General features: G+C 36.7%; 1 protein-coding gene across 1 annotated transcript; it reads right to left on the bottom strand.

Moving 5' to 3' along the window:
- Nucleotides 1-16,277: 16,277 nt before the first annotated feature.
- LOC149196787 (uncharacterized) lies at nt 16,278-20,613 on the bottom strand. Its single transcript, XM_089403793.1, has 6 exons — nt 20,473-20,613; nt 19,541-20,142; nt 17,673-17,859; nt 17,428-17,492; nt 16,981-17,194; nt 16,278-16,886 (listed from the first exon to the last, which is right to left on the bottom strand). Exons 1-6 carry the CDS (start codon nt 20,569-20,571, stop codon nt 16,545-16,547), a joined length of 1,509 nt encoding a protein of 502 aa, XP_089259919.1. The 5' UTR covers nt 20,572-20,613; the 3' UTR covers nt 16,278-16,544.
- Nucleotides 20,614-21,257: the final 644 nt, after the last annotated feature.

Here is a 21,257-nt window from a genome sequence, read left to right as displayed (position 1 = left end):
CTTTTACATTTACTTGCAATGTATGATTTACAATGGTGGCCCTAATAAGCTACTACCTCTAAAAAACCCAACTTAATAAAGCAGACCATCGTGAATGGGGTGGATTTATTTGTTGAACATGTTCACCTTTCATCTCCTCTAGTGATGTTCCCTGAGCATGGAGCATCTGACACATGGTTTGTTGGCGTCCCTCTTTGTTGCAATGACTACAACGATTATTTTTCCTCCAAACCTTCGGAGCTGGCTTGGGGCGCTTTCCCTTTGTGTTCCTCCAATAACTGTTCATGGGGCCCTCACTATCGCTGGACTATGAGGAAGGAATTTCATCGTCTTTCATTGGTTGGTTACTAGTTGTATTGGAGCTTTCTCCCGTTTCCCTTCTGGCCTATCCGAGTCCTGCACGACGTGGTAATTCCTCGACTTTGATGGGGTTTACGATGCCTTGGCCTTTGATGTCGAGGCCCTTTCCTTAATAACCCTTCTTATTCAATAGTTTGGACTCAATCCCTATAGGATGTTTTTCAAAAGCAACGAATTCAACATCATGAAAATCATATGAAATTTGAGAATCATTTTTTACCTCCAGATGGTGATGCTGCAGCTTTTCCAAGGCCTCATCCTTGGCTTGCAACTGGTATAGTAATCTTTGTTTTTCTTCCCTTGCCTCCTGTAGAAGCCTCCTTAGCTAAGCATTCCCTGCTTGGATGCGGTGGTTGATCTCTTCAAGTTCTTGGAGTCCTGCTGCGGGGAGTGCCCTTTTCGTTATGTCTGTTGAAATCCTTGATTCATTGCCGGAATCAGACCCCAAATCTATGGGTCCTCCTACCGCGATCCCAAGGACTGCAAACATCATTTCATTGCCAGAATCAAGCCCCAAGTCAATGGGCCTACCTCGTGCCAATCCCGCAGCCGTGACCTTCACATCTTCCTCTGACTCGAAATTTTGGTTTTGTTGCAAGGTGGTGGCGACCTTCTACTTCCCCTTCCCGTCATTCCTTTTAGGTCTCAGCTCAAGGTGCAGCTTCCAGCAATTTTCTTTATCATGCCCCTCTTTCTCACAATGTGTACAAGAGGGCTTTGCTCCCCTTCTCTTGGCTGTTGCGGTTCTCTTTGGGTGGTCATCTCATTCATGTGTTCCCTTGTTTTCCAGATGAATGGCCTTTACACTAGCTGAGTCAATGGTAGTAGGTTCAAACATTAACAACGAATGTCTATATGTAATGATCCAATGTACTTAGTTACCACTTCAAGTGAATCTAATGATATGCCCACTTTTAGTGCTTGTTTTTTAAATTCCTCAGTAAAGCTTTGCACGTTTTTCCCCTTGCCTTGCCTTAGGTACTGCCACTCCATTAAGGTTTTTTGCTTATAACCGAAGGGATAGAATTGATCTTTTAACTCAGAAATAAAACTTGGCCGCGAAGAAAGAATATTACCCATCCTCTTACCGCTTCGCAATTTTCTCTACCACCAGACGAGAGCGGTGTCGTTCAGCTGAAGGGAGGCCAACTGGATTTTTGCCTCATCCTCCTCGATCCATTGAACCCTACAGTAAACTTCGATTTGCCTAATCTAGTTGTTTAGTTTCTATGCATTACTTTCACCGTTAAACACAGGGAGATCAATTTTTACATTTAACTTAAAGAAAGTCTTTTTAGATGTGTTCCTATATTCCTATGATCATGGTGAGAAGAAGAGGAAGAAGAACTTTCACTTGCTGGTGGAGAAGGAGGTGGATCTCCTCCATCATTTTCATACATTGAACCTTGTCCTTCTGGAGCTTTTCCCCCTGCACTCTCAAGTTTTTCAAGTCTTGAGAACATCTTCTTAACACGATCTGCCATCGTGTAGAAATTCTTGTGGAAGTTTACCTCCTCTTCATATCAAAAATTGTTCTCCTCGCCCATGTTTCTCCTTCAACACGCACATCCTGCGTCGGGATCAAAATACTTTAATTTTCCTTCACCTCTTCGCAACCTATTTCATGTTAGCATGCAAACATGCAATTTGCATCCACAAAGTCCTGCTCTGATACCACTTGATCCCAAAAAATCTTTTCCTTATGATGCATTAAAGAGTTACATATTAAGCTTGCATTTTAACCATGAAACTACAAGTGCATAAAGAAGAGGAAGAGAAGAATAGAAAATCACGCATAGAAGACACAGGATTGATATCAGAGTTCGTCCAGGAGGGACTACGTCTCTGAGCCCTGTTTGAATTAGTGTGGAGGCATTGTTTTCATCAGATGGAAAAATAGTGAAAGTATGTCAAAAGTCACAATGACAACCTTATACCTCCACAATTGAAGAAGCCCGAAAATTGCAAATCTCTGATGGAGAAACAGGCAACACCTTTGAGTTCGAGGCATCGAGAAATGCTTAAACCATAAAAAATTTGTCAAAATCTGACAAAATCAAATTTCGGCCCCGTGGAGAAATTGCTCAGATCATGGTTTCGGCCCCCTCTCTACACTGCTCATGGTTCCATCTGCATAGAAATGTGTGCCCGCTCCTTGGCCTCCCTCCAGAGCACTATCAAAAAAAAGGTTGAAATGTGTTTTGATGGGCGAATTATTAAGAACTACCATTGGTGCATTGGCAAAATTTGGAAATTTGTTGAGGAGGGGTCAAGGGATCAAATCTCGCCCCTCCCTTTTAATGCAATATGGTTACAATTTTTGTTTTAAATGGGAGTCAGGTTCATTTTTTTGGTGGCCCACTCCCCTAACCTCCGCTATGATTTCCGTATTGAGGGTGAGGTGGGGGGGCGGCAGGGTTGACAGCCCGCGCCCCCCACCATTAGTACGTGACCATTGTGTGGCTCCGGGGTGGCGGGGTCATGGCCACCCACCCTACTATATTAGTTATGGTGGTTGAGGGAGGGTCGGCGGGGGTCATGGCCCGTCAGCCCATAGTTAAAAAAAAATTGTTTTATACGTTGGGTATTGGGGGGTGGCGGGTTTGGTGGCTCGCCACCCCAAAAATATATATATATATTTGTTTTTTAAAATAAATACATGGTCATTTTTGAAAAATCAAAAAATTTACCGAAGGAGTCAATTTAAATAGGCCACAAATTCGCCCAGAATTTCTCTAGTTTGGTCAAAATCCAGTTGTCGGATTTTGTCCAAATTGCTACCTCCTTAAACCTGCCGAGTCACCCAAGTCAACCCTGAACTTTGACTACTCCTAACTTTTGCATACGGACTCGGTTTGACAAACCGTTCACACCACTGCAATCATGACGACGACATCTTCAAAATGAACCTAGTTTAAGCACAATCCAAACACTTTGATTTTCAACCCTTTCTGAGTCCTCTGGGACTTTTGCCAGTGTCTAGAGTCACCTGGATCAATCGTTTGACAACTAGCCTTTCCTTATGCCTTTCAATCTTCCCTTCAACATTTCTCTTAGTCTTATAGACCCACTTCACACCAATGACTTCTTTTCCTTTCAGAAGGTTCACTAACTCTCATGTGTCATTCTTTTCTATTGCTTCTATTTCTTCCTCCATTGCCACAACCCATTTTTCTTCTTTGACTGCATCCTCAAAATAGATTAAGTCATCTACATGAAAAAACAATGCACATAAGAAATTCATACCAGTGCTACTATCAACTTCTTCTTGCTCATAAATCTCATTTAAATTTATGAATTTTGATCTTCTTATGCTTGTTGAAGATGGGCTTGGCATGTCACTTGGTGTTGCACTTTACGACATACTTGGAGAAGCACTTGCTTGACTGCATGATGATGTCATATTATTTGTTTATGGTGTTACTTGCTACTTGTTTTGTTGTGCTTGAATAGGAGTAGAGAGAGTCATTACTGAGGAATTGCTTATTGTTGTCAATTCTTCTTTGTCCTCATGTGGTATACATGCCTTAATATTGACTGTCTTTTCTAAACATCCATCCCATGCTTCTTATTCTATGAATTGCACATCTTTGTTGATTATGAACTTCTTGGTTGATGGATTGTAAATCTTGTATGCCTTGGATCCGTGACAATATCCAACGAATATGCATTTCTTCCCCTTGTTGTCTAGCTTCTTCCTCAACTCATTTGGGACATGTGCATTGCCAGACATCCAAACACTCTCATGTGAGTGACACTATGATTTCTTCCACTCCATGCCTCTTCAAGAACTACATTGTTGACACTTTTGGTTGCACACATATTCATAATATATGTTGCACAAGCAACAACTTCAGCCCAATAATCATTTGGCAAATGCTTTGCCTTCAACATACTCCTTTCCATTTCCATAATGGTCCTATTCTTCCTTTCGCTACACCATTTTGCTGAGGTGTATACATTTTTGTAAATTTTTTGTGAATTCCATGTTCCCTACAAAAATATAGGAAACCATTTGAGATGTATTTTCCACCTCTATCAGTCCTAAGGACTTTGATGTAGTGTCCACTTTGCTTCTCAACAAGATCCTTTTATTGCCGAAAGTTCTCAAACACTTCGCTTTTATGTTTTAGGAGATAGACCCATGTCTTCCTTGTGTAGCCATATTTGAAGGTAAATAATGGTTGCCACCTGTTGATAGTGTCTGCATTGGTCCATATAAATCTGGGTGGCCAATCTCCAAAGGTTCCTTTTCCCTTACTGACTTTCCTATTGGAAATGTCTCTTTATGTTGTTTGCCCAAGAGTCATCCTTCACATAGGTTGTTCAGATTTTCTATGAGTGGTAACCCCTTCACCATGCCTTTCCTATCAACGAATTCAAACCTCCAAAGTTGATATGTCCAAATCTCAAATGCCATAACCAATTTTCATCTTTGATCTCTACTTGAAATTTTACTTGTGTGACAACTGCATCTTTTTTTCCATCCTCTTGTGAGTTCATTGATAGTTGTTCTTGTGCATATTCTTCTTTCAAATCTGATCTTATCTTTAAGGGAAACATTCTATCAATTTTTGTCATCTGAACCTTTGCAATCAGTTGTTTGCTTGAAGGCCTATCCAAAATTGTGCACTCATCATTTTTGAAAAAGACATTGTAGCCCTTTTGCATGAGTTGTCAAATTCTTATGAGGTTAAGCTTCAAACCAGGGACAAAGTAAACATCTGAGATGTACTTCTCCCCTTCTTTGTTAGGATATTAACTCTTCAATTTCCCATGACGGAGACTTTGCTCTCAGTCCCTAATGTCACTTAGATTTCACACTTTCATCTAGATTGGAAAACATTTTTATGTTCCCTCACATGTGGTTGCTACACCCTAAATCTAGATACCATATATCACTTTGTTTTTCTTCTGTTACATTACAAGCTAAAAACATGCTATCATGGTTCTAATTTTCTTTTGTGAAATTTACACTTGGTTTGTTACTAATGTCATATTGCTTTTTTATACATTCATTTGCATAATAACCATACTTCTTACAGTAATGACATTGGACTTGAGATTTATCATACCTCTGACTTTGTGCTTGATTTTGGCTTGGGCCTTGACTTGGATTTTGATTGATGCCCCTTCCACTTGAGCTTGAAGGGATTCTTCTTTCACCTCTGTATGGGCTTCTTCCTCTTCCTCTAGCATTTGATCTTCCTTTGCCTTGACCTTGACCAAATGAAACTTGTGTCTTGAAAGCATGCTCCAATGAGGAGATTTTTGCTATATTTTTAGTCTATGTTCATGAGAAATCGGTGATGCATGAAGCTCATCCACTGGGAACCATGAGAGATCCTTTGTCTCTTCTATGGCCACAACAATGGCATCAAACTTTGCTAGCAAACTTCTCAAAACTTTCTTAACTATTCTCATTTCCTCAAGGAGACCTAATTTGAGTAACCAACCTAATTTCTTGTGTAAAAAATTATTCTACATTCTCAAACTCTTTCATACAAAGTGTTTCAAAATATCTTCTCAACATTTGCAGTTTTTTTGTCTTGACTTTTCCATTCCTTGGTAGGTTGTCTAGAGGGTGTCCCATTCTTGCTTGGACTTCGTTGCTGCTGCAACCCTCAGGAAAATACTTTCATGAACTGCTTAAAAAATGTAGAAGAATGATTTTGCATCCTTCTTCCTGTTGTCCCTTAACAAATCTCTTTCTCATTGAGACAAGGCATTGTATGTTGTTGTCCCTTAACAAATTTCTTTCTCATTGAGACAAGGCATTGTATGTTGTTGCATCTACTAGTTCTTGAAAACCATTCTCCACAAAGGGCCTTCATTGTAATAGCCCAATAATCATAATTTTTTCCATTAAATTTAGATATCTAAGGATTATTCAAGCTTGTGCTTGATGTTGCCATTTTTTAGTGTAAAAAAAACTTTCTACTTGTTGGTAAATACAGGCAAAAAACAATCAACAATTCTTTAATTACTAGTAAAAACACTTGTTTTTACACTAACAAAGTTTAACTTGCTCCAATACCATGTTAGAAAAAATTAAGGGGTAGAGGAGAGGATTCTAGAATCACTTGCGGCAAGTCAAATATCCAATTACAAGGCTTAATTAGAAAGAGAGGATTCTAGAATCACTTTATCGAGTTACGATTCTAGAATCACTTGCGGCAAGTCAAATATCCAGTTACAAGGCTTAATTAGAAAGAGAGGATTCTAGAATCAAATATCCAGTTACAAGGCTTAATTAGAAAGAGAGGATTCTAGAATCACTTTATCCAGTTAAAGACTTAATTAGAAAATATAACTCATCGCAGAAAAAACAGAGTAAAAGAAAATCTACTTGTGAAAGTTTAAAACCATAGTGCAACAAACCACACTTATTATGATATAATGAAAATACATTCACTTGGTAAATGGAGGTTGCAGCTCTGCTCCAAGTAAAACAAAGACATTCACTTGGTAAATGGAGGTTGCAGCTCTGCTCCAAGTAAAACAAAGTAAAATAAAGAAACAAAGAAAATCTTATTGCAGTGAAACTTGTTTTCACTCGCCCACCAATATTTCCTCCATGATTTTCTCCTCACTACCTCTCAGACTTATACACTCCTCCTCTCTACTTTCTCAACCATACAAATGACTTTTTACATTCATATTTAACCAAACATACAACTTTGACATTAATACATGTCAGAACAAACTCCTTTCTACTTAGTCAACCATACAAATGACTTTTTACATTCATATTTAACCAAACATACAACTTTGACATTAATACATGTTAGAACAAATATTTATAACAAAAAAGGAAACTTGGTAAATGGAGGTTGCAGCTCTGCTCAAGTAAAACAAAGAAACAAAGAAAATCTTACTGCAGTGAAACTTGTTTTCACTGGCCCACCAATATTTCCTCCACGATTTTCTTTTCACTACTCTGTAAAAACTTGTTTTCACTCGCCCACCAATATTTCCTCCACTATTTTCTCTTCACTACTCTGTAAAAACTTGTTTTCACTCGCCCACCAATATTTCCTCCACGATTTTCTCTTCACTACTTGTTTTCACTCGCCCACCAATATTTCCTCCACGATTTTCTCTTCACTACTATGTAAGTTTTCACTTGCCCACCAATATTTCCTCCACGATTTTCTCTTCACTACTTCCTCCACGATTTTCTCTTCACTACTCTGTAAGTTTTCACTTGCCCACCAATATTTCCTCCACGATTTTCTCTTCACTACTTCCTCCACGATTTTCTCTTCACTACTCTCTAAAAACTAGTTTTCACTCGCCCACCAATATTTCCTCCACGATTTTCTCTTCACTACTCTGTAAAAACTTGTTTTCACTCGCCCACCAATATTTCCTCCACGATTTTCTCTTCACTACTCTGTAAAAACTTGTTTTCACTCGCCCACCAATATTTCCTCCATGATTTGTTTTCACTCGCCCACCAATATTTCCTCCATGATTTTCTCCTCACTACCTCTCAGACTTATACACTCCTCCTCTCTACTTTCTCAACAATACAAATGACTTTTTACATTCATAGTTAACCAAACATACAACTTTGACATTAATACATGTTATGGACATGTTATGGAGGGATGGGCGATTATACAAAGCAGATGATACAAAGGAGATGGTATGGAGTGTAGATAATAGTCATGGAGTGACTTCTTGTCCATAGGTATTTACCAAATGAGGAAAAAAGGAATTTTCTGAACTTGCATATCCTCTCTACTTTCTCAACCATACAAATGACTTTTTACATTCATATTTAACCAAATATACAACTTTGACATTAATACATGTCAGAACAAACTCCTTTCTACTTAGTCAACCATACAAATGACTTTTTACATTCATATTTAACCAAACATACAACTTTGACATTAATACATGTTAGAACAAATATAAATTCGCAGATGGTATGGAGTGTAGATAATAGTCATGGAGTGACTTCTTGTCCATAGGTATTTACCAAATGAGGAAAAAAGGAATTTTATGTTGTGGAGGGATGGATGATTATACAAGGAAAAAATTAAAAAAGAAATAAATAAATAAATAAAATCTGAACTCGTAGATGGTGTGGAGTGTAGATAAGTGTAGATAACAGTCGTGGAGTGAATTCTTGCCCATAGGTATTTACCAAATGAGGAATTTTCTGAAATTGCAAATGTTGTGGAGTGTAGATAACAGTCGTGGAGTGAATTCTTGCCCATAGGTATTTACCAAATGAGGAATTTTCTGAAATTGCAAATGTTGTGGAGTGTAGATAACAATCTAGTGAAGTCTTGCCCATAGGGATTTACCAAATGAGGAATTTTCTGAAATTGCAAATGTTGTGGAGTGTAGATAATCGCAGAGTGAATTCTTGCCCATATGTATTTACCAAAATTCATTAAGTGTCTTAAACTCTCTAACATGTTGTTTGTCACTGTGTTTAATATGGTGTTTGGGATTAATATTTCCAAAAAATTGGCCTCCTTTGATGTCCAAAGACCAACCAGAAGCCGAAAGCATGTTGTTTGTCAGTGTGTTTAATATGGTGTTTGGGATTAATATTTCCAAAAAATTGGCCTCCTTTGATGTCCAAAGACCAACCAGAAGCCCACAGGCCTGACTTTGTCTTCGGGCCAACTAGTTAATAGGGTTGGGTCAGAGGTTAGGGCCAACGATTTGTTTTTTCTATGAACGTTGAAAACCATCCTCGCAACCTAACTTCTCATTATTTCCGACTCACAATTGTGTCAACTGGAGTCTACTCAACTGGTATCACTCATGTGCTTTTGAACCATATATGTTTTTGAACCAGTCGCCTTCGTAATTCCAACGCAAGGTTCGCTCTTGTTATTGTACACCTTTAGAAAAAAAAACTAGTAAAATTCAAACTTAAACTCGCTCACATATTTTCACCATGACTTCATGATTTGAGGATTGATCTCTTCGGCCCATTTGGGGTCTCGGGCCACCAATTTTTTGATTTTCCTAGCGGTCTATATCAAAGGGGTTATCAGTGAGGTGAATGAAAAAATTGGTCAAAGCAAAAGGATCATCCTAGCATCCATCAAGGATCGAAACATACCTTCTCTACCCCAGCGGAAAAATACAAGTCGTCCCTTCCCTTCTAGTTTTCTAGAGACAACTTGCTTGGAAACTCATTGTCTTCTCACCCATTCTGCAAATTAAGTGGCCAATTTTAAAATTAGGGATCTATGCAGAAAACACCATTCATAAGCATAAATTTACTATGAGGCATACCTTGAGCCATCGTAGTATTGTACTCATGTAACCAGTCTCAAATATTTATGGCGTCGAAATCCTCTGCACTATTTCCTTCCAACTCAAAACCCTTTGTGATATGGAAATTTGGTACAACTTGCCATTATAATAATTAATGAAGAACATGCATTTGCCTCAAAATTGTGCGCACAAAGAATGGATTGAATTTATCTTAATTTTACCTTGCATGCATGAAATCAATGACTATTCATCTCTCTCATCGCCACAAGGTGTCAATTTGCATTACAAGCATTTGATTGAAACACATTAGTTAAAGTCATAACCTATGAAACCGAATTCGTTGTTTTTTCAAATCCTATGAATTGGATATGATTCGACCTAATTCGAATCCTATTTTTGGGACACGACACTCGAATTTGGGTCGTGTCCCATTAGGACACATTGTGCCCCAAAAACCGGATTTGAATCCAGCGAAAAGAAACCCACAGGCCATTAAAAAGGGTGCATTCCTATTTTTCTTTACCATTTTCTCTCATTCCTTTTGCAAATAGTGAGTTGTGGATTTTTTGTAAGAAGTTTGGAGTAAGGAGCCAAGGGTTTGGAGCACATTCAAGGAGATTCAAGCACTAGTTAATGCATTTCATCTCTACTTTTTGCATTTGTATTATAGCAGTTTGTAGATGTATTTCTTTTACAAATGTGTGCATGTTTTATTTATTTTTTCTACAATATTCATGGCTCAATCAAGGGCAGCAGGTATGAGGCAAAGGAAGGGGAAGAATGTCCCCATTAGAGATGCCCCTCCTCCCCCAATATCATCAGAGTCTGCTGCAAGTAACGTTGAGGGGAAACTTTCTCCTAAAGGTAACATTGAGAAATATCCATTGTGGAAATATGTCACAAGAGAGGAAAGTAGCGAGTGGAAGAGAGAAGGAAATGTGCATTGGAGATGCAACTTTTGCCACAGTACTTTTACAAGCACATATTTTCATATGAAAGGCCATTACCAAGTTGTGGAGTTGGAGCTTGTGCATAAGTTTCTTTACAAAAGAGGAAAGAAATTGAAAAAGAGTTCACTACTAGTATGGCAAATGTCGCTGCAAAATCAAGAAAAACCAAGAATGATGACCCCCTTCCATTTTTGAGGAAAGACACCACCAAATTTCCATTTGAGAGTTCTATTGGGGGACAAGCAGCAAAAACAAAGGAAATTTCACTTGATCCAATGGACAAGTTTTTTCAAAAAGAGAAACGGGAAGAGCTTGATATTACCATTGCCTTCTTTTTCTATCAAAACTTCATATTCTTTAATGTTGCACACTCACCTCTATTTATTGAGATGTGTCGAGCTCTAATTCACGAGTCCCTATCATGGTATGTGTCTCCTGGTTCATAAAAGCTTAGAACCACATTGTTGACGAAGGAAAAAAAAGAGGTGCAAAAAATGCTCGAGCCTATTAAAGCATCATGGCCAACATTTGGGGTTAGCATTGTTTCTAATGGATGGATAGATCCAAAACGACACCCACTCATCAACTTCATAGTGTCTTCCTTGAATGGTTCATTTTTCCTGAAAGTAGTGGATACGCTTGAGAATACAATGATGCACAATTTATGGGTGAGTTGTTTATCAAAGTTATTGAAGATGTAAGTGTTGATTCTTGTGTGCAAATCATTACAGATAATGCACCCATTTGCAAGGTTGTTTGCATAATTGTGGAAGCTAAATATCCACAAGTGTTTTGGACACCTTGCATTGTCCATTCATTGAACTTAGCACTGAAATCCATTGCTTCTGATGTGCTTTGGATTGGTAACATTATTAAGGATGCACGCCATATCTATAACTTTGTGCAAAATCATACAATGCCATCACTATCTACAACGAGTACAACAATCTATCATTGTTGAAGGTTCTTGATACATGGTTTTTCTCTTCATCCATCATGTTAAAAAGGTTAAGGAAGGTTAAGACCGCTCTTGGGGCCATGATTATTTCTGAGTTTTAGTATTTTTGGAGAAAGACTAGATCAACTAGCCTCTAAAAGAGTGAAGGACACAGTGCTAGATGATGCTTCGTGGGAGAGGTTAGATATAATTATTCAGATCATGGACTCTATCATTTCTTTGCTTCAGTTTGCAGATACAGACAAACCCATCCTAGGAGAGGTTTATGAGGGATGGGATTCCATGATTGAGTCTGTGAGGAGCATTATTCTACAGAGTGAGTGCCCCGAGTATGAGACATCACCAGAGGCCTTCTGTGGTACTATGCAAGATATTCTTGTCAACAGATGGGACAAGAATTACACACCTTTACATTGTTTGGCTCACTCATTGAACCCACAAGACTACAACCATGTGTGGCTGAATGGTGGACCTTCCTGCAGATTCCCTCCTCACATGGATGTTGAAATCTCACAGGGGAGAAAAGAGTTTTTCAGGATAGAGCATTGCTTGATGAGGTGGAGGATGCCTTTGCAGAGTTGTCCACTGGCACTAGTCAATTTGCAGGATATGATGTGATTAGAGACAGGGGGGCTAAGAAGCCCTATTCTTGGTGGGCAAATCGTGGGGCAACAAGACCTGCTCCTCTCTTAGGTGACTTCATCCTCTTGTTGCGAGAGGAATTGGAACACATATGAGAATTTGTATAATGTGAAGAAGAGCAGGCTTGAGCAGTCCCGAGCAGAGAAAATGGTGTATGTGCACACCAACCTCCGTCTTATTTACAGGCAAAGGGAAGAGTGGTTGAAGCGAAAGACAAAGATGTGAGTTGTCTTTCCTGATGATATGGGTCTGGACAACAGTGTTGAATTGGCTTTGGCCAACATGGATCTCAATGATCCAGTGCTAGAGCCTATTAGATTTGATGACAGTGATATTGTAGAGGGGTCATCCTCCACACCAGCGGATGCAGAGGCGACTATGGATACAAGGGAGGAGGAGGATGCAAAAGAGAGCAATGGTGACCATGATGATGAAGATAGTGATGTTGATTCTGATTATGACTATGAAGATTAATGACTCATGAGTCATGGGCTACCTCACAGGAACTTCATTACGGGAGCAATACCATAACACGTAGGTTCATATTGGGGTATATTTATTAAGGAAAAAATGACATAATATATTGGGGGATATATAGGGGGTAAAGGGTTTTTATATTCATATGTATAAAAAATGGAGCTCACTTAATAAAAAATTATAAAAGAGTATAAAAAATGTTAATGAAAAAATGGATACCTACAATATCTAGTGAAAGTAGAAGTTTTTTAAATGGGAAAGGTTATTGGATTTGTATTGGTGGGGGGTTAAATAATGTGATTTTTAGAGGTATTTTACAATATTTAGTCAAATTAAGGGTATTTTTTAATATGTCATGAACGCATGTGATATGCCATAGATTCTTTGAGTGAAGCCCCATGGGCTACCTAATGCGTTGAGGCTTGTATACCTATAATTGTTTTGTATTTTCTAGTTCTATTTGCCATTGGCATTGCACTATCTATATAACACATTTTGATTTGATGACTTAATGAGAAAAAACTACTTGTATTTCTCCTATTGGATCATTGATGAATGGAATATATATATTATGATATATCCTTTATGAATTTAGAATTTATGATTAATTGATTTATCATTTATGTGACATGTATTTGAATTTTGTATGTACTATGCATGCCATAATGTTATTAACTTCTTTTATAAAGAGTGAAAATCACATCTAGATGAAGATCTATGTTTGAAATCAATGAATTTGTATCATTAATAAGAATTTTTGTAAAAAATATCTAATTTTTAATATATATATATATATAACAAATTCTACATGTCTTGTTCTAGATCAACTTATCCAACTCTGACACTTAAATCTCCATATCCTACGAATCCCGAATCCCCAAATTACATAGTTCAGAACTGAATACCAGAAAAATTGTCGTTTATTTTTCATTTCATCCATCCGTCATTGCTTCGTAAGGAAACGTTAATCTCCATAACGTCAGCACTCCCTGCCATGCATTGTGCATAGACTATGCCTCGATCGATACCACCTTAACAACACAACACACTCATGAGATCAGCGAGTCACTCCTCCAAGACTACCAATCGTCAATCCGTGTAGAGGAAGAGGAGCATAATGAGAACGCCAACCAAGACCAGATCAAGTGGTCTATAGCACCTTAACAACACAACACAGCACACTCATGAGATCAGCAAGTCACTCCTCCAAGACTACCAATAGTCAATCCGCGTAGAGGAAGAGGAGCATAGTGAGAACGCCAACCAAGACCAGATCAAGTGGCATACGCTACAGAGGATAGCATTGGGTGGAATGAGAGTCATCGATGTAGTTCTTGAAGCATATTATTTGGTATGCAATCTTGTGCGTTGATAAAAAAAAATTCACAAGCCCCATCCACTCGAGTCTGAAATATATAAGGGATTTTTAAGTTTTGGTTGAGCCGAAGGGCCAAGTTATGGAATATTGGTGGGAAGGTGGCTGCATGGGTGCCACTTGTAAAGAGAGAGACAAGTATATTTTAAGTAGGGGATTTGTGGGAAATTCATTCATTCTCACCATTTCTGTTTACCATTTTGGTCTACGGAATTGGGTTGTGAGCTTAGGGAGACATTGACAAACTATTGCACTAGGTATATTTTAAATCCTAGGTGGGATTTTATGCTAATTCTTATATTTTTTTTCAGAAATGTACAACCCTAGAAGGAGAATGGGACGGTTAGGTTTTCTTAGTGAATGAGGCTTTGAGGGTGACATGAGAGTTTATTATCGCAACTAAATTTCTTAGAGACATAACTAGAGACTTCTTTAGTGAATGAGGCTTTGAGGGTGACATGAGAGTCTATTATTGCAACTAAATTTCTTAGAGCCCTAACTCGAGACTTCTTGGGAGGTTTGTGATAGTGTTAAAAGAAGAATTGGGACAACCTTATGGATTATAGAGTAAAGAATGGTTTGCACTTCCTTGGGTTGTGTAGGATAAGGAGAATGAGAGGTTGATTGGAATCAATAGTGGAGTTTGGTACTTTGGTTTAGGAAGTATTTTCCCTCATAGACCAATATCCCAAGCTTAAGGATTGCAAAAAATAAGAGTAACAAAGTTTATGGCTAGGTTGAATATCTGAGGTATATAATTAATTGGTGTCATTTACATAAGATAAGCATCATGTTTATGATTTTATGTACTAAATATTGTGTAATTATGTTGTTTTATGGTTTACTTGTGTTTATGAATATTTATATTACTATTCATTATATGTTTATATGTTACATTTCAAGGTAGTATGAAGATGAATTCATAATAGGACATAATTATTGTGCCAAGGGTTCCTTGTTGATGAATTATATCTAGTAGGTTTATTAAGGGGTATTATTAATGGTATGTGAAATATCAATTTAAGGAGTTGTAGTATGGTGGCTTAGATAGGAGACTATGCATGCCACAACAATACTTTTCCCAAATAGCTCTTAGTGTTGCTAAGGAACCTATGCATTCATATTTCAATAGAAATACCTAAAAATCAAGTTGGGGGCACTAAACTACTTTACTTCTAGGATCATATCAAACACATTATTTTCAAGCTAACAACATTGATAATTTCCAAAACCATACTCCTAAAATTCATTTGTAATTTTCAACAAACTTAACATAAACCCAACCATTCTCTAGCCAATAAGTTGAATCTTGGGGAATAGCCTAGTTTAAGCTTCCAATTTTATTGAATCTATTCATTTAGGATTTTTCCTAAAGGAACTACCCCCATGGAACTTTCCAATAAGTACATCCCCATGATATTCTAACAATTGATTCACATAGATGGCATCCCAATAACCATCCTTGTAGAAGTTCCCCCTCTTTTACACACTTTTTTGAATTATTTTCCTTTTCCCACTCAAATCCTTAATCTTTTGCCATAAAAACCTTACCCAAGTCCAAAATCCAATTTCCAATAAGTACTTCCCCGTGATATTCTAACAATTGATTCACATAGATGGCATCCCAATAACCATCCTTGTAGAAGTTCCCCCTCTTTGACACATTTTTTTGAATTATTTTCCTTTTCCCACTCAAATTCTTAATCTTTCGCCATAAAAACCCTACCCAAATCCAAAATTGTACAAACCAATCCTACTCAATCCTACTCATTGAGCAACAAACTTAGTGACTCTTCTAAATTATAATAATGATAACAACAAGAACCACAAGAGAAATTTAGTTTTGACTATGAATTAGTCATGAAAATAAAAAATAAATATCTAATTAATAGTTAATACTTCTATTTTATTTTTATATAAAAGAATTTACTTTTATTTAATTTTAAATATAATACATAAAAAGAAAATATGTACTAAATTATCCCATGAGATATAGTTTTGTTGATTTTTAAGATTTGATTCATCGAATCACAACTTCAAATCTTTTAGAGTAAGAGTGACTATAAACCTAATTATTTATAATTAAATAATTAAATATAAATTTTATCTGAATTATTATTTATATTATATATTTTTTATTATTGAATGGATTATAATTTATATTTAAAAAAAAATACATAAATATACAGTTTTCTTCCTAAAGTTCTTAGGAATTGTGAAAATCTACATTCACATTTACACAATCCATAACTAGTTCGATTTGGAGAGTCATCCTTATGATTGCCGATTCCCGGAATATTCCGGACCGGGCCCATATCCTTCTGATTCACAAAAACTCAGGGAATTATCAATCGAATTAAGCTCAGGGGATTTGGAGAGGGGTCATACTTTCCATGACGTCTATCCATTGCGTGCTTGACTTTTCAGTGAACAGAGAAAGTTTCTAAAGCACTAACAAATGCCATTAATAACTAACTCGGCATCCAGCCGGGAAGAAGCCCCCCGAACAGTATATACAAATTGTAAATTATCAAGGTTTGTTGAGAGACTTAATCAGATTAACATCTTTCACGGCGTCGGAAATCCTATCCATCAATTTCTCCATAGCTTTCTGATCGGAATCTACCAGCGTACACGGCAGCGATTGACTGGCAGTTTTGACCATCGACTTCTTCATATATTCCTTCTCGATTTCATTGGCAAAGCAAGTAATTGTCTCTGAACAGTACTCCACGGCATTTCTGGTAACAGACGGCTTATATTTCAGCAGCTTCGCATACGCATTCAAAGAATGGAACATGTAATCGTAGACATTTGACATTTTGAGGTCATTCACAATAAAATCTCTCCCTGCTTTTCCAATTTCCATTGCCTGCACAAAAACCCTCTACGGTTAATTCTGCTGCATTCAAAGAATAGAGTTAATTGTTACATATGCGGGGCCGCACCAGGCTTCAGAGACCCACCTCTTTGGCGTGTTTGTTGCCCCAGTCAACAGCAAATTCTATGGACTCGCACATCTTTATATCATTTCTTACAGACAAGTAATGATGTTGGGGAATAAGCCCTCGGCTAAAGAAGTCATAGAATTTGGGTCTTATGAGAAGAGTTGGAGAGTCACATGCCAGAATGTACTTGAGGCTGACTGACCAAGCGTTGCCTTCGATGTATATTTTATATCTGGGAAACAACTGTTATTCATCACACAAACATTCCAAGCTTCGCTTAAAAAAATTATAAGAATTATCTGTAACTTATCTGATCGTATTATATTTATTGTAATTTCAAAAATATTTAAAAAAAATAATTGAGAAATTAACTTTTCAATTTTCTTTTTTTATTAAATTCCAAAATATTTTTAAAAGTACAATCAAATTAAATTATATAAAAAATAATCCGGAAAAAACCAATACCTGTTTTTACATTGGTTGGGGAGTCTGGAATCCCGAAAGCCTCGTTTGATTTCTTTCTTCCAGTCCTATACATAGGAGTGCAAAAGTGATGTTAGAAACATAGAATTTATAAGTGCCTGTGTTTATTTTAGGTTAATCTCAAATGACCTGTGTGACTATTACTTGTGTTATATTTATTTTTCTTGAACCTTAATAATTAAATATATTAATGGAATTTTATCCGAGTTGTGTAGTATGAACCTGACCTGGGCATATAGGCGACCACTCCAGTGGGGTCTCCTCTTACACCTGAACAGATCCTGCCGCTGGCGAGAAACCTGGGGATTGCCTCTCCAGAAGGCCGTTGGGTCTCTGTCCATCCACTTCACTTCATGGCTGGCATCCAAGATGTCCTTCGCCAAAACCTCCCATGGCGGGATCTGTACTTCCGGCCTGAGAAAAGGAAACCATAAACCATAAATTCTATAACATTTTCTGACAGTACATCGACATGGCGGGATCTGTACTTCCGGCCTGAGAAAACGAAACCATAAACCATAAATTCTATAACATTTTCTAACAGTACATCGACATGAGTAGGTGATTAAAATGTAAATTCTTCAAAGTACGTACATTAATTCCAAACTTAATCGCCCAAGAAAAGGATATTTGCCGCACAGAAATCATAAGATTTTTGGGGAAAAAATCAACTTAACTATTTTAAGATTCAAGCATAAATTCTTCAAAGTAGATTAATTCCAAAAATTCCAGCCTTAATCGCGCGAGAAAAGGACATTTTTGAGGCCAGAAATCCTAAGATTGTTGGGGAAAAAAAAATCTGATTAACAACTTCATCGCGCAAGAAAAGGATATTTGCCGGCCAGAAATCGTAAGAATTTTGGGGAAAAAATCAACTTAACTATTTTAAGATTCAGCATAAATTCTTCAAAGTAGATATTTTGTAAATTTAATTTTTAGGTTTTTTTTAAGAAGAAAATTTATTTTTTAGGTTCTTTCTAAATAATGGAAAAACTTATGGATTATACTTTTTTGTTAATTAAATTATAAATTTAATATTTTTAAAAAACTTCAAATTCAAATTATATAAATTATACCCATCAAATTTATAAATTTTATAAATTTTCAATAAATTCCAAATAAAATTAATTCAAAAACATATTGTCTAATCAAAAACATAAAATAAATAAAAAAATAAAGTCGGAATAAAATAAAAATGTAAAGAATCAATTCAATATCCTATATATATAATATCATGGCAAAAACTAATCAAATAAAATAGATTTTAAAATTTTAAAAATACTAAACTAAACATCATATAAATAACTAAATTTTATGAGAAAGTGAAACTTTTCTGGCTTAATAAGAAAAATAAATTCCAGGCATACTCATAGTTAAGTCATTAACTATGTATATAATGATTTTGAATTCATATATATAATGATTTTGAAAACATAAATTTTGTTAATTATCTTTGTTTTGATGATAAACCTAGTAGAGATGGTTAATAATGATTTTGAATTCATATATATAATGTGAAAACATAAATTTTGTTAATTATCTTTGTTTTGAAGATAAATCTAGTAGAGATTTCGAACTCTAATTTTAAATTCTAAGTTGTCAATATGTTTATCTAAATAATTCTAACTCTAAATTGTTAATATATCAACCCTATTCTATAAATTTCTTTTAAATCATGAATCACAAAAACCTAAAAGTAAATTCTACTAAATACATCTCCATCTGTTATAACATTCCAAACTTGTATTTTCCATTCTAACATTCCAAACTTGATTCTAAATAATTTGATCCTCCAAGAAAAGGATAATTTTGTATTTTCCATTCTAACATTCCAAACTTGATTCTAAATAATTTGATCCTCCAAGAAAAAAATAATTTTACTTTAAAGAGCATCGGCAAACAATTCTTTTAACCATTCTATTAAAAAAATTAAAATCGAATTGTCAAAAGGCAATATATGCGACAACCAGATCCAAACATTAATCCAAAAGCATTTTTTAATTTAATTAGAAAGAATCGTAAAAATTCTGAGCAACACTAACACGACAAGCAAACCGAAATATTCGTGCAAGAAAGCTAAAAGCATTCGACTTACCATCCCCAGAAAGTCCAGTCAGGAAAAGGAATATCGAAGGTGGTTTTACTCCCACAGTAGCGAAACAGAGCAGGGGGCGTGTTCTGCATGTTATACTGGACCCCACTGATAACGGGCCTGTCGTTGGCATTGAACATCAAGTCCACGTCGGGAATCATCCCGGGATATAATTTCAGCAACTGGGCAAACGCCCAGATGGTAAACAGGTCTCTCGTCTGGAAAGATTTCCGGTATGACTCGATATACAGCCTGCCTTGAACAATCATGAGCCTGAACGACGCGTATCTTCTGGCGGCCTCAACGTTCTGCAACGTGATTCCCGCCTTTGCCCAAGGCCTCAGGTCGTGCCGAATCCACTTGAAATAAAACGGGCACACCGCCGAAGCCGACGCGTTTCCACGATCGCCATCATTCCTATGATTAGGATTGCTAAACCTGGTAACCCATGGCGGTGAACACATGGTGCTGGATGAACACTTGAAGATTTCCTTGGTCTTCGCTATTCTCTGCCAGATTGTAGCATTAGCTATCTCGTTGGGACGAGGGGGCGCTCGAAACAGATTTCTTGCTGCAACCGTCTGTTTCTCCAACTGCTCCCCTGTCTGCATGCATGCAGGGTACAGAACGATATATCAAAAAATCCCATTTAATAGCAAAAAATATGAAGAAATGAGGATTAATTAGAAACGATCCAAGAGAAGGCTAGACCCTCAAGGTGAACCGTTCAGGATTATTTCGTTGCAGAAGGGTTAGACGTTTTGACTCCAGGGCATTTTATTTGGGAAATTTAGTTGGAAGTTTTCTGAAATCATAAGTTTTTCAAAAAAAAAATCATTTTTAAATAATTTATTTATATATTCAAAAACGGTTCAAAATCATCTTAAAATTATAACTATAACCAAATACCAAATTAAGTGAAGCGTCTTACGTACCCAACGGTCAAGCAAGAACAGAAACAGAGAGATCAATACGAATGCTAGAACAGATAGCCGGGTTCCGCCTCTCAGCTTTTCCCACTTTATATTCCCCATTCTGATCTCTCTAAGTGTTTTAAGCTCTTTACCACTCTCCGAATTGGGCTGACAAATAGACCACAGACAACAGAATTAGTATAAAGCACTGACAAAAGAATTAGTTCAAAGCACAGAATTAGTTCAAAGAAAAAGTGCCTCAGAGAATCATGCTAACCATAAATTGATTAAAGAAGAAGCTTTTCTGATAACCAGAAACTTCTTTGAAAAGGAAGGCAGAAAGGTAAAACAAATCTATATGATAGAAATGTGTAACTGCAATGCAGACTGGGGAGGACAGGAAATTAGAAAGTCCATCATATTGGTAAGTCGAATCTGAGATCTTTACGAAAGAACAGAACAACTTACGAGATTTATATGGTAAAATGTCCATCTGTTCACACATTTGTTCATGAATGTGGTAGTCCGTGCTTTTCGGTTTACATAACGTAGGATGATGCGTGTTATTCGGGAATTTTTGCGCGCATGTAGGGATTTGTTAGGGAAAAAAACTGCATATAGTAAGAGTTCCACCATGAATGCTATTTTGAAATTGGCTTTAAGTATTGGTCTACAATTTCGGAAAGGCACCAGAATAACAGTAATCATGGTGAGTCAGGAAATGAAACTCCAGTTGAGCGATATAAAGACGTTGAAAGAAAAGTATCATATGGTTATAGAATGACAAACTATTATATATATAATAA

This window comes from Pinus tabuliformis, chromosome 2_2 (genome assembly GCF_031772625.1).
Source record: "Pinus tabuliformis cultivar Carrire ecotype Pingquan chromosome 2_2, CPIR1, whole genome shotgun sequence".
Classification (NCBI taxonomy): domain Eukaryota; kingdom Viridiplantae; phylum Streptophyta; class Pinopsida; order Pinales; family Pinaceae; genus Pinus; species Pinus tabuliformis.
The sequence above is the reverse complement of the archived record's forward strand: the minus strand, read 5'-3'. Positions and strand labels throughout refer to the sequence as shown.

Bases quoted from the DNA above. Each gene is read 5' to 3' on its own strand.
- LOC149196787 (XM_089403793.1), bottom strand. From the start codon at position 20,571: ATGGGGAATATAAAGTGGGAAAAGCTGAGAGGCGGAACCCGGCTATCT. The intron at 17,493-17,672 runs GTCAGGTTCATA...TCCTATGTATAG, and splicing joins GTGGTCGCCTATATGCCCAG to GACTGGAAGAAAGAAATCAA. The intron at 16,887-16,980 runs GTGGGTCTCTGA...GTTTTTGTGCAG, and splicing joins GCAACAAACACGCCAAAGAG to GCAATGGAAATTGGAAAAGC.